The sequence below is a fragment of the Rhodnius prolixus genome, unplaced genomic scaffold (assembly GCF_049639745.1).
Source record: "Rhodnius prolixus isolate KJV_2025 unplaced genomic scaffold, Rpr scaffold_15, whole genome shotgun sequence".
Lineage (NCBI taxonomy): Eukaryota > Metazoa > Arthropoda > Insecta > Hemiptera > Reduviidae > Rhodnius > Rhodnius prolixus.
Window position 1 is genome coordinate 6,114,313 of NW_027411605.1, and position 14,935 is coordinate 6,129,247.

The 14,935-nt window shown below is 37.2% G+C and overlaps 1 protein-coding gene across 5 annotated transcripts in view; it reads right to left on the bottom strand.

Annotated features, from left to right (window-relative positions):
- jvl (javelin-like) overlaps positions 1–14,935 on the bottom strand; it is a 151,695-nt gene that overhangs the window by 32,276 nt on the left and 104,484 nt on the right. Inside the window, exon 1 of one of the 5 annotated variants that reach the window (XM_074129527.1) lies at positions 7,033–7,130. The exons of the other annotated variants lie outside the window; for them this stretch is intronic. Within the exon in view, the coding sequence (XP_073985628.1) occupies positions 7,033–7,080 (48 nt within the window). The 5' untranslated portion in view covers positions 7,081–7,130. Of the gene's footprint in view, positions 1–7,032; positions 7,131–14,935 lie in introns of those variants that run through there. 5 annotated transcript variants of the gene reach the window in all.

The following is a 14,935-nucleotide window of genomic DNA, read 5'->3' on the forward strand; positions in this document are numbered from 1 at the left end:
AAAAATACATGATTTATTGGTAAAATCAATTTTTTGCTTTTTTGGTCACAAATTTGAACTGCTTTTAGCGCGACAATTTTTGGATGAATTTTTGGGCGTGTTCTGTATCAGAGAATCAGTTTCAGTAACTGAAACCAACCTGCATAGCCACGCCCTGAAGAGGACAATATATTTGTTCGAAACGTTGGCAAGAAGACGAGTTTGCTTTTTATTTGGACCGATTCCTCGCCAATCTTGAATCCTAAGTTTAACAATTTACGGTCACGAAACCTGTATATTGATATTTAACGACAATTTTTGGATTCAGTTGATCTGAAAATCACAAGGATATTTACGCTGCTAATTGGAAAAATTAAATAGAAAAACTTGTGCAGTCCCTCACACGATTTCCGGTTTTTCAGTACTACTACTCTAGTTCACAATTTATGCAACGGCATTCGCAGTTTACTTGAAATTCTGTTGAGTAAATGTGCTAAACGTGCTAAAACTATCACGAAGGTAACGAGCGGATATTGTCTTAGTTTCAACGAGATTTTGTAAAAAGTCCACAGCCGGTGTCACCTTCGCAGCTTTCACCGAAGAGGAGTTCCTGATCTGCTCCCAAATCGAGAGTTTAGTATCCAGGCGAATCCCTAGATACTTGACCGCGCTGCTGGTGACAATCGTTTCGTCAGTTACGCAAACATGCACTCTCGTGGGAATATGTCTCCTTGTGAGTAGAACTATTTCTGTCTTCTGTGTTGCCAGACTAAGACCGTGGTCCTCCAGCCAAGAGGTAATAATAATAGTAATAATAATAATAGTAATAATAACAAAAGAAAAGGGATTAGCTATGCGGTTAGCGATTTGGAGGTCCCGGGTTCGAATCCAGCTGCAGACCCTTAGATTTTCTCTTCCTAGGAGCTTCTTACAGCTCACTGTCCGGTGATGGACAGTGTTGTCTGTAACGAGAGAACACTGTCCGGAGGCCGGCAGTGCACTGGAAAAAGCTCCGGGCGCCAATAACCTTAGATGTTGACGCGCCTTAAATCTTTTAAAAAATAATAATATGACATTTAAGCACTATATTTCACACAAGGTTCACTAAAAACAGTTTTGCCCATCAAGGAAAACCACAAAACCTATGTTTCCGGTTAAAGCCCAAGATCAAAAGTTCGCTACTATTACACTACTTCCGCTAATTAGGTATTTATTAAGAGAAGCATAATCTACTTACAGCTGTCATCATCAACATCTATTAAGACCGTTAATGGTGAGAAAAATAGGTGCCAAATGATGAATTCATTTTTTTCAAATGTAATCCCAAACATTAGAATTACTTAGTGGAGGACAGGTGGACCGGGACGGACGGTCGTTCATTGGAAGAACAATGCGGTATGTCCAACAGAGCATGACCTCTCTGTCATTATCTCTGTCTGTCTGTCTTCACTATACAAAAAAGGAAGCCGGCCATTTTTTTGTATTGACTATGGTGCCCATTTGTGTGCAAGGCACAATACTTACTGCTTATAATGTATTAACACACTAAGTGCAGCACCGTAACTCTCTTATTTCCCGTCTGTACATAGTTCGTTTGTCTAATCAACTAATCAACTTTATTGATCACACTATAACCTTGGACTTTGTTAAATCAATCAAAATTTGGATGACTTAGGATGATACTACAGGTGGTTAACTTTTACTGTGTGTACTTAGTTCATTATAAAAATTCATTGCAACCAGAGATTTTCGGGGAAAAACCGGAAAAGCCTCTTTACTGAATCGATTTTTCCGTGTTTATGAGAGTTTTCCGAGAAACAACTCTTTCACTTTCCCTGAACATTGGCCCACTTCATAAAAGGACTCTTTTGAGTGAAAGAGAGAGAGATAGAGGGACTTCCGTCCAAGTGCCATTCCCAGGAAATGGACCACCATAACAACTATAAAATATTAAAACGATTTAATAGATAACTAATGTTCACAATTTGAAGAGAACCAGCTGATCTCATTATGGGAGAAGTGTACAGAAAGTAAGCGATTAATTAGAAAATCGATTATTTTTTTTAAACTTTGTTTACACATTATAAACATTTAGAAATATTAAATTTATAACAATCGTTTTTTCTAAACAACTTTATTTACTTAGGGAGGTTATATAAGGTTTTCTAAACTTCCTTTTTTAAATATTTGAAGGTTTTACTACCTTCAAGTATTTAATTATTAAATCTCTAACCAAACTTCCAAGAAGAAGGAAAACCAATACACCGGAAGTGCAGTTTTAAAGGAAGGCTTTTCCTGTAATTTACTAAGAATTTGCCAAACGGATTCAATTGAAACTGATCTAATGGTGTACTTAAACTAAATGTCAGTTTGGCTTGTAATTATAGCTCAATTAATAGTTTGGTTCAGAGGGAATGTGTCGCAATCTATCAACATTATTATTAATTTGATCTCTTTTTTCTTTTTATTATGCAATTCTTAGTTACAATAAAATTCAATTATATTCGTAAATTATGGTAAGAAAAAGTCATGTGAGTGTTCGTGCGAGATTCTTTTCATGAGAAAGTAAAGTGAAACTGTCGAATATTGGCGAAAACTATTCAAAAACGATCTTAACTTAATAAAAAATTCATTGAAAATTGAGAATGATTCTTTTACGTATAATTTGTTAGATTATTTCTCAATATCTATGTAAGATTAATATATTTTCTAAAATAACAAAAAAAAAGTTAATAGAAAATGAGAAAATAAAAGATTTAGAAAAATAAGTGAAAGGTATTGCAGCACCATTGTTAGTATGCTCTGGATCCACCCATAAAGTGGTTTCCATTGGACGGGGCGTGACTACAGTAGAGGTGGGCGTGACCCGCCCACAGACTGCAACCCTACTACGCTGTGATTGGCCAATACTTTAAACGTAATAATTTCAATGAAATAATTAATTTAAAAATTTTTTCCCAAACATTTCTCCCATAGGTATTTGATAAACTTTCCATTTAAGCAAGAAAAAAAAATCTCTTTAAAAATACGATAAATAATATTTCTTTTGGTATGATACCTCATGTTTTACTCAATTATCGTTAACAGAATCAAAAAAGTTGAGAATTTATATTGTTTAATCGTGAAATAGACCTAAGAGAAATGGGCATACTGTAGCCTGGTAAACCGCCATTAAATAGGCTGTAAGCTTACTTTACACTCCATCCGATTGGAGAACTCTAGCGGCAATGTCTGTAAACATAAATGCAGTTTCTACATTCACATTTAACCATGTTAGAGATTCACTAGACCTATATAGGTTTACCTTACACTAACATTTAACCATGTTAGAGATTCACTAGACCTATATAGGTTTACCTTACACTAACATTTAACCATGTTAGAGATTTATACTAAGACTTATACTAGACCACCTTACACTCACATTTAACCATGTTGACAACTCACTAGACTTACATAGGTCCACCTTACACTCAAATTTAACTTATTTTTTACCTCATTACATTTACTATTTACCTCATTACTATTAGTCTATTATTTTGTCAATCTATCTACTTCACATCTCTATGTTAGTGAAGTAAGTAATTTGAGCAACTTCTTCACCTTTGCTATTCCACTCTGGTAGAATCTCGTTTTGTTGGACGTTCCTGGACTAGAAAGGTCTTACATAAGGCTACATGGCTCAGGTAATTAGTGAATAATTGTTTCAGAATTATGCATATATTACTGTAATTACTCTACGTTAAATTGAACCAACCTTGGATTGACTTGCCACTTATAAAGTAGGCGTATACTACCTTTAATGTAACCTTCTTTTTCAACTTTTTGCACCTACTTGGTTATACTCAACGCGGATAAAGGGGATGTGTTTTATTCCTCATTTATCCAGCGTTTTACGTGAGCTGGTAACACTTGGGAAGCTAAAAGTATTACTTGTTACTCCTTCAATAAACTATCTACCATAGCTATTTGTTTTACAGGTTTCCATGACAAAAAAATCCTATTGATCATGGTGCACTCGCCCAAACAATAGCTCCAGCGATACATCAATAGAGACGTCATCGGAACTTATTCCAAAGACCGGGATTGCAATAATCTTCAACTAATGTCCTCAACAACATATTGAGATGAGGACAAAGGGAGTCAACCACACAATTTTTGGAGAGTGATCTTTAGGGATCAGAAAGGGAGCAATAGAGAGTGAGAGAAGATATTTCAAAAGTTTTTCCCACTTCTCCAAGTACTTTCTACAATTTGTATTGGGTAGAATGAAGGTGCCAAGTTTCAGAAAAGTAGTATTATACGTAGATGTAGATGATGCACCAGCTAGACAGAATGAAGATGCATTGACCTGATGCTGGTCCAACCATTGGCAAAGTTGTGGTTATAAAAATTGAATCCCTTAAATTTTGATTCAATTAAAAAAATTTAATCGTCCAAAGTGATTTAAACTAAATTTGCAATTTAATTGAATCAATTGAAAAATTCTGAATATTTAATTTTAAGCCGACCACCGAGGAATTCAGTCGGCTCTTACCGGAGACTACCTCTAATCAGCTCCCTGAGTACTTAGTAGACATTGCTCTATCTATCTAATCACAGAAGAAAAATGAAAACAATGGATATAGCACGTTTTATGCACTCATATATAAAGACAAGATCAATAGTTACAAAGTTGCTTCTTGTGTAACAACAATAGTGAACACCTCGCTACCTCTAAGCACCTAATTATGTATGCACTGTTTAACTAGGCGAATGTTCTTTACATATCAACGATAAAACTAATCTAATTACTTCTTCAGGTTAGCATTAATTATTATGAATGTGGTCTATAACATGGAAATGGTAACATACTTAACTCTAAGCTCTGTTAAGCTAACCAGCCAATTTGACATAGAAGACCACGCTCACTGAGACTGCAACTTCATTCTAAGTTGGTGCCGCTACAGTACATTACTCTATCGCTGAGAACTACCGGGTGGAGGGGGGGGGGAATCTATGCGTCTTCAATAAATAAAATTTAGTTGACCATGGCCGATATCAGATATCAGGAGTCCAGATCTTTGCGCCCATGCTGTCTTCCGTTATTGTTCTTTGTTCCCTTCAGATCATGTTCTCTCGCCTTAAAACAATACTAAAGCATCATCGGATAATGAACTGAAAAGAAGTACCTACGAAAGAGGAAATGTAAACGGATTATGGGTAAATCTGAGAAAAGAGGTGGGTGAAGGTAACCATCTAAAGTGCTATTTTCTATACAGGGTGAACCAGTAAATAATGTCCATAGGTCTACTGTGTGTAGTACATCTAAAGTGGAGTTCAATGACGTATTGGCCAACTTCATATTTTCCACTGTTCTTGAGTGACGTCACTTTGAATTTTTTTTTTTTCTAAAAACATTACTTTTTTTGCGTTATTACTCAGAAAGTTTTAGTCCGAATTCGATTCTGATAACACGGTTAGAAAGACAGATAAATTTTCTAGAAAATTGACACCATTTTGAAGCATAAATTATTTTTCTAAACAGGCTCAATCTTCCTCCTGGATACTGGAAAAAATAAAAGTAATCGAACATTTTTAAGAAAAAACTCATTAGGCCCTTATGTGATCATTATCAGACCTAGGTGCTGGCACTTTTCTGTAAAAGTTTTCTTGTCTGTGGACTTTCTAACGGTATATCATTTTCCAGGATTCCTTTTTTATCTTCGTATGAGAAATTACGTTTTGTTTTACAAGAAAACGTGTTCAAGAGCACTCAACAGTGTTAGTTTATCAAGGTGTTGTTCATTACTTTTGGTGACTGATTCATAGTTTCAATAGGTTGGAAAAATAAATGCCAGTTTCAGTCGTGATACATTTATTCTGCCAAGCTTTCGACCTTTCGACGTCCATGAACAGACAAGACAGAAGACACACCAACCCTGAAATGTTGTAAAATATTACTTTGTAAACTAGCCCTGAAGATGACCTAGTCCCTAGGTCGAAAGCTCGGCATAATAAATGTATCACGACTGAAAACTAGCATTTATTTTTTCATCCTATTTATCAAGGTGTTTAATTCATCGAAAACTCTTTTTAGATGGACCAGTAGTCAATTTTTAAAAAGTAGATTGTCTTAAAATAAGGAAGTCAAAGGTTACAAATTGCACTTTAAACATTTACTTCTGATCTTACTGAAATATTTGAGAAAATGTTAGGATAAAAAATTTAAAGTGACGTCACTCAAGAACAGTGGAAAATTTGTAGTTGGCCAATACGTCATTGAACTCCATTTTAGATGTACTACACGCAGTAGGCCTATGGACATTTCTTACTGGTTCACCCTGTTTAATACAAGGCGCAGACTCGTTTAAAGGTATTGTTAAACTTCCGCTACCGGAAGTACCACTTTATTTAATGAGAAGTGGTCATTTTCCCGGAAATGGTTCCGAAAATTTCCCCCCAAAAAAATTATTTGGGAGAATCTTTCCGAGTTTTGAAGATTAATGAGTTAGAACTCTAAGAGAACAATACTTAGAAAAAGTCGTACGAGTGATGACGTAATTTTTTTTTTCTTCAAATTAAATGCTCGGGTGGATTAGATTTTGACAGAGGAAATAAGTCAATAGTTTCCATTGGAGAAGCATGAAGGCATGAGGGATTGTACTACCGATCGTATAGTCGAGTAGCAAAGGTCAGAGTTGCAGATGTCCGTGGCTACGGGGTACTGCCTGGTACCTGGTAGTACGTTCAATAAGTTTACTACCGTAGTATTCTGTAGCGTGCTGTTACGGAGACGTGTCATTACGACTAGACACACCTGGGTACTCCATAAGGGACTGACGGCTCTTGATAATACTTGAAGTATAACAGACAAAAAACTATAACTTGGTGCTGTTGAATAGTGCTTTTTTTTTTCTCTCTCTGGAGTTCAGAGAAAATTTGGTGAGTACAGAATAGTACTAAGAGAAAGTCGTGAAAAGCTAGTGAACAGTTTTCCACCATAGCTTAGAAGTCCAAGTACCTGGTCAAGTTTCTTGAAGCAAAGCGACTACAAAATACTTTGAAACATACCTTGAAGGAATCCCAAAATCGGAAATCAAATCTCGTATCACAATACATCTCCGTCCGCTAGCTTAGCCACCACTATTCTGTGGGCCAGCCTTCCCAGGCTAAACACACTTTAAATTCTCCTACTCACCTTGGGTTATTGCATCATTAGATCATGAGATCAGGCTACAGGGAATGTATTGTGGTATGAGTCATACATGTAAGCGAGAGGCGACGTCATCACTTGCTGCGATACCTCCAATTTGGAGTTCACTTTTATTGGTCCGAGTTAACATGACGCAATTATTTGATTGTGATCAACCAGATTTAATAGATTCTTAAAAATTAGTCCACGGATCAGCTTTACTGATAAATAATCCAAAAAAAAAAGAGCATAACTTATAAACAAGAACTTTGGCCCAGGGTGCCACAGGAAATACGACAAGTTGATTTCCTTTTAAATGAGGTTCTGGAAAAATATTACAGTTTTCTTTGATTTCATCATTGGCTTTCCAAAAGAAAGCTTTTTACCAGGAAAAGTTCGACCATTCCCAGTGAGAGACGGAAAGTACCAACTTCTGTATCCAACCAAGTACTAACTTGATTGGAAAAACCCAAGAAATACATGTGTGGGTGAGTTTTCTCTCTAAACTTCGTGGTTAAACTTTTTACAACATGTACCATGAATTAATTTTCTGTTAAACATTTCCCCCAACCCTACTACCTTCTTTTTTTACACCATTTTGAGGACAGTGTTCTCTCGTTACAGACAATACAAGGTGTGGCTATTAAATAACGAGACTATTGCTGTAAAACATTTTATTTTAAATTTAAACATATTTAGTTATTATCCACCTTCAATATACACCCCTCCCCTATCCCTACATCGCTCCATGCGAATTTACCATTGTCCAGAAACAGTGCTGGAAGTCTTTTTCTGTGAGCTCCTGCATGACGCGTGCCGCTTTTTCTTTCACAGCTTCAATGGACTGAAATCGTGTTCCTTTTAATGCAGACTTTGACTTTGGGGAACAGAGTTCTAAAGTCACGTGGGGCCATATCTGGCGAATAACGCGGTTGGCCTAAAACTGGGATGTTGTACTTGGCTAGAATAGTCTTGACAGACAATGCAATTTGAGCTGGCGCGTTGTCTTGATAGAGAACTCATGACTTGTTCTTCCACAAATCGGGTCGTTTTTTCCTTACTCTTTCACGGAGTTCAGCAAGCACCTCATGGTAGTAATGTTGATCAATTATAATTGATATTTTCATCCGTTTTGGACGTGGAAGGGCGACCTGGGCGGTCATCATCTCCAACGTCTTCTCGGTCATCTTGGAAACGCTTGAACCACTCAAAAACTCTCGCACGTGATTTAACATTCATCTCCATAAACTTCTTTTAATAAAAGATAAGTTTCAGTAGCCGGTTTTATCAAAGTTTTGATGTGAAATTTCACGACAATTCGTTGCTCTACTACATGTGTAGTATCATGTTTTTCGGGCAAAACGAAACTAACACCTCTTACACAAACGACGGTTCCGGTCAGACGAGATTTCTCTACAAACACGTGAGACGCTGCAATCATCGAAAGAGAAGGCTTTACGCTGTGCACAGCTGTCGGTCGTTAAGATTTGGCACATGCATAGTTCTTCTGTAGCAGCATCAGTCTGGAGTGACCTATAACAAGCTCCCAGGAAGGAAAAGGCTCCAAGGCCAGCAGCTAGATTTGGATTCGGAATCTCCGCATGGGAATCCTCTAAGGCTAATCCACTCCCTTCATTTCATTGGACAGTTTTATAATCTAGATCACGTTAATAGCAACTAATGTCTTAAAAATACCGAGTTTAAAAAAAAGGATAAGCCACGCTCTCGAGACTACTTGGTAACCAAAGGTCGGTAGAGTGTTCAACCGCAGTTTTTTTTATAGAAGCTTTATGCAAAGCCAATAACAAAAGGAAATTGCATGATGCATAAAAAAAACTCATGACGTCATTACTAGATATGACGTGTTTAGAGAACTTAGAACTTTCCCAACTATAAATGGAAAATCTATCGATTGAAATAGTTTCAATACCAGGTACAACCTGACAGAACCTACCATACTACGACATTTCATACGTCCTTACAAAAAAAAAAAAAAACCCAAAAGAAAATTTTGCATTAATAAAAACAACATTATGGTAGAAGCTTTTCCGTGACTAGATACAGAACTCCGGAAAATTGTTTTCCCAGAGAAACGATAATGAAATAGATACGTGATGAGGAAGGCAGAGAAGGGGCTTTGTATGAGAGGAGGAAAAAAACGATTTTCGCAAAGTGGGAAAAGGAGGACACGGTGTCAGGTTGTTGGATGGTACAGTTGTGCTCACTGTTAGCGTACCACGACGGGAGCTAAGTCTCAGCACCTCTGCTGTCCAAGTGGCTTTTATAAGTAATGGTACTGTCACCTACCTGTACCATCATGCTAAAACTTACCTAACCATGACCGTCTTTGTTTATCGCCAACCAACCCCACGCAACTCCTTTTGTACGGCCATTATTATAATAGTCATTGCCAAATATAATTTATTTCTATTAAAATATGTTTAATAAACAATTTATTTGGATAAAATTTGAAATAATAGCAATGAAAAGATGGAAAATTCATGATTAGAATGAATAAATATTTATTTCAAAATATATAAATAAAATAAATAATAAATAACGAAGTACAATGCACAATACATTTTAACCTTCATATCAATGCTAATCTTCGTAAGGTTAAGATGAGTAGGATAGGAATGCAGGGAAAAAAGGAGAGGAAAAACCTGCAGCTAGTGTAGAGAGTTAGAGAAGTGTTTTAGTCTTTTGTGTCTGTATGGGGAAAGAAGGATCAGCAGGAGGCTATGTCGCGGCCGAGTGGATTAGGATGACAGTCTAGGAAGGAAAGGAGTTTCAGCAGACTGATTTTGGATTTAGGTGTATACCGGTGGATAAGGGATGCAGTCAGAATGGAGAGTGAGTCAATTCTAGTGCGTTCGAGGAGAGTCAGTCCCAGCAAGTCTGCGTTGTCCTGGAGTTTCTTGATGTTTACTACTACAGGTCAGGCTCCAGGCGTAGAACATGATTAGAAGACTCCACAGGGTGAAAAGTGCAATTATCAGTTTGGTGGACGAAGGTGTTATCGGGTTATCCGGGTCGCCTCTATGGTCTCTCTATTCGAGGTAGGTTTTAAAGGTTTACCGAAGAAGACTTAAGACAAAAGTATTTTTGATTTAATATCGATGTTGAGCGATCACTATTTTAGTGCCACCTTCCATCGATCTCAAGTCGCAAGAAGTTGTCAAAACAGTTACATCATTTACCACTTAACGATAATGGATGCAAACTGTACAAGTTTCAACCTGTATAACTGAGTGGAGCAATTTTTGGCGGCAGATACTTTCTATTGTAATAAACTATCAATCTTATTTTAAAAATTTTTTTTTGCCGCGATAAACTGAATGGAAAGCAAAAAGTGAAAATATAAAATTCGTTTTCAAGGAAAAAAAAACTTGATAAAAGCGTGAAAATTGCCAGTTAAGAATTTTCTCTTTCATACATTTAGGAGGAAAAACCTACGTCAGATAAAAGCTTTTTAATAGATACGGAAAAAAAAGGGGATAAATATAATTTAAAAATAAATAAATTTGGTTGTTTATGAAAGTAGAAGGGAGGAGGAGGCAATTTAGGGACAGAATGGGAGCACGAGCAAGATGGGGATTGGCGGAAGGGGATGTAAAGAAAGAGGAAGTAGTTAATAGATAGAACAAAGGCGCCTTTATTTAATGAACTGGATCACCACTACAGCGACAGCATGTTGTAACCATCTGATTACCTCCTACAATTACCACACCTGCTCCACGACTACCTTCCTAGATCAAACTTAATAAGTGCGTGCCAAGTTTGGTGGCAACGCCTAACAGTATAACATATATCTTATCCCTTTAGGGCTGCCAGGAATTGTGGGATACTAAGGACAAGGCTTTTAGAGAGAGACATCCCCATTAATGGGTTCTTGCTTGTTGGATCCCTAGGAGCTGTGTTGCAGTAATTAGTAGCCGGATAGTTCCAGGGAACTGAGACAAAGAGAGCTTCATCATTATGGGCCAACCTTCATCAATTCCTTCTTACAAAACTCACTGACCTACCTTCACTATTTAGAGTTAGCTAATGTGCCAGAGTACCCATATCTTGTCTACTTTTTATTGAAGCCACACTAACCACACGCTTGCTTGGAGTTTGCAGCGAGCACAGTTATCTACGAGAGATTCCGACATTTATGGAAGCGTTTCCCCATCTTACTTACACACCAAAACTGCGCGAGTTTTCCACACAAGATCTTCCCTTTTTTCCGTACATATTCAGGAGAGAAAAAAACGCACTTCTGGTGAAAAACTCAATTTCCCAAAATTGGCTCGATTACAATACTTCCTCTTGAGAGTGAATAAGAAAAAGTGAAACCCAACGCCATCTAAATAATTTAAAGCCATGAAATCGCATTGTTAAGAAAACAAAAGGAAGACAAATGCTGGCAATGACCTCGCATGTAAGGAAGATGCTGATGTCTGGAACTCAGTCGTGTGTTTGAGGACGTCGTCTGCAGAGAAAGGGATATGATTAGTAAATATAGAGAGGGTAGAAGAAACATAACGGTAGTTGAACATGGCGGCGGACCGAATGACGATGATTGGTTGCTTGTGTCTGTGTGTGAAGTAAGCGGAGGATTCTACTCACTGACATAGTGCCGTAGGCCATTCTCGATCCAGTTACTCTATAATCTCACCCACGACTAACGTGTCTATAAAAGTCGATTAACAATACATCTATTGATGTTCAATCGATACCTAGAGTCAAGCATTGTCTTCTCAGCTTTGTCGAAAGGGTCGCCATTCACTAATTTAACTGCACACTAGGCTAAGTAAATGAATAGTCTTACTCTGGTAAGAGCTAATAATTATCAACATGAGGATTTTCGATTTTTCAGATTACCACGAGATATCCGGTTTTGGGTTCTCCTGATTACAGAAAAGAGGTTTTTTACATATTGGTTTGTCTGTGAGAATACCCATCATGACTAAAAAAAGAGAAGTCGCAGAAAAATCCGACATCGCGCTTAAGCATTATCAAGGAAACTGCAACAAGGTTTCGGTTAAAAACGATCCACCGGAAGTGCCCTTAAACTGAATTCACTTTCCATGTTTCGAGATTTTCTATTTCATTTAAACTTAGTCTAAGAATCACAAACTAGTACGAGGTGTGGCTATTAAATAACGAGACTGATACTGCTACAGAAGAACTATGCATGAGCCAAATCCTAACGACCTAACAGCTGTGCAGCGTAAAGCCTTCTCTTTCGATTGCAGCGTCTCACGTGTTTGTAGAGAAATCTCGTCTGACCGGAACCGTCGTTTGTGTAAGAGGTGTTAGTTTCGTTTTGCCCGAAAAACATGATACTACACATGTAGTAGAGCAACGAATTGTCGTGAAATTTCACATCAAAACTTGGGTAAAACCGCTACTGAAACTTGATCTTTTATTAAAAGAAGTTTATGGCAATGAATGTTAATTGGCGCGAGTTTCTGAGTGGTTCAAGCGTTTCCAAGATGGCCGAGAAGACGTCGGAGATGATGACCGCCCGAGTCGCCCTTCCACGTCCAAAACTGATGAAAATATCGATTATAATTAATCAACATTACTACCGTGAGGTGCTTGCAAAATTCCGTGAAAGACTAAGGAAGAAAAACGACCCGATTTGTGGAAGAACAAGTCACGGGGTTCTCCATCAAGACAACCGGCGCCGGCTCACACTGCATTGTCTGTCAAGACGTTTCTAGCCAAAGTACAACATCCTTCCGTCTTATTCGTCAGACCTGGCCACATGTGACTTTAGATCTGTTCCCCAAAGTCTGCATTAAAACGAACACGATTTCAGTCCAGTTGAAGCTGTGAAAGAAAAAGCCTGCACGCGTCATGCATAGGAGCTCACAGAAAAAGACTTCTAGCAATGGTTTCGAACAATGGTAAATTCGCATGGAGCCGTTGTAGTGATAGGGGAGTGGTGAAGGTGATAATAACTAAATATGTATAAATTTAATATAGAATGTTCTACAGCAATAGTCTCATTATTTAATAGCCCCACCTTGTACGTATATACCTACAACTTTGATTCCTGAATATTCCCGACAAATAAGTCAATGGCAATTCCGGAAGAGAGAATTGGCGGGATTCTCTCTGAAGCGCTCCTTTCGGGGAAATCACACATACAGTCACACCCTGGTGTACCAATTAGCGTGGCTGAAATTTCGAGTTCAAAGGGAACTGCTTAAACGGAAGCACGTCTTTAATCAATGGATCGTTTCCATTTTTGTGAGATTTACCTGGTTTAAATTTATCATTCAAAATTTGAGACTATCGCGATCTCTAAAAAGAAATCATTGCAATTCTTTATAAGGAAATTATTTTGAAAAACTTGTGGTTTAAAAAAAAACTTCTAATCTATTCCCACAATAAGATCAGCTGATAGAAGAAACCGATTCGCTTGAATTCTTGCATCAGCTGGCTCCCCCCACCACTACACAGAATTTAAAAGAGAAATATGCCATAGAAATGTTTACTTAGCTCTTTAGATTAAAGTGAATCCTATTTGTGTATCATCATTTCTGTTGGGAGGCAAAAAAAGAAAGAAAGAAAAAGCTTTTGAAAGCAAATTTTATTAAGAAAAGACCACGTTGTTTAAATACACGAGACCTCATATGCATCGCCGCCATACTGTTACCGAATAAAATTCGGAAACAAAAATTGGTAACCATTTTAATTTCAAATAATGTTAAATAATTGGATTTAATGACAAGTGCATGCCAAGAATACATTTATGTGTACGTATTGATATGTACAATAGAGTATAATAGAGTAAAGTTGGACTTAGGTTTGTCGGCGAAGATGTAAACACAGCGGCGCGTGGGGGGGTGCGCGGAGCTCGCGAGAGAGAGAGTGTGAGTGAAGTAGCGCTTGAGAGAAGTGGTGCACTGGATTCCCTTTTTATCGGCTTGCCGGATATGATTTTCTAATTTTTTTTGTATTAGGAAAATTGGGAAAATTCCGTAAAGTGAGTGCGTTACTAGTGGCATAGGACAGCCCTCTGGTAAGGTTTCCCATCGAGGGGATTACGCTCTACGGAAGAAACAACGGAAAGGGAAGAAGGAAAAGCACAGGAAAATCTTCATGTGGGTTCCCGAAGAAAGAAGACGGCGCTTCGGAACACTGTAAATAGTCCTTTACTCTATTAAAGAAAAAAAGTCAGGCTTGGGGTGAGTTTTCTGTTATTTTGAACATTTAAATAAGATAATTTCCCGTGTAGGAGAAGGGTTCTTACAGGCTATTTATAGTTACAGAATTTTATTTCTTTTGTTTTATTCTGTATCATTTTTCCTAGTTTGATTTATTGTGTTGTTGTATATAATTTTTTTTATATTAGGCTTTTCTTTTAGAAAAGTAGTTTCTTTTATTATTTGTAATTTCTTTTCATTTTAATTGGTTTAAAAGTTTCAGGAAGCTTCCGGTTGTGTTTTTTTTCCTTAAGAAAGGTTTTTTTTCCAATGATAAATAACAGTTTTCATGTAAATACGTTTTTTTTGTAAATATGCTTTTTTTTATTTAGGGAGTAAGATTATTGTTTCCAGATAGATTATTAAATACCTAGTTACGTAATTAACGTAACGTTCGAACTGAACCAGTAAACAGAGCTGCATTTGTCATTATTTTTGTTTTTTTTATGCTTAATAGTTTTTTTTGTTATTATACGTATTACTTACTCCCACTTGCCTTTTTGTTTGTTTTTTTTTACCTTCGTCCCCTTACCCCGTGGATTTCGCCGTTTGCTGCGGAAGTCTATTTTTAAACGGCGTG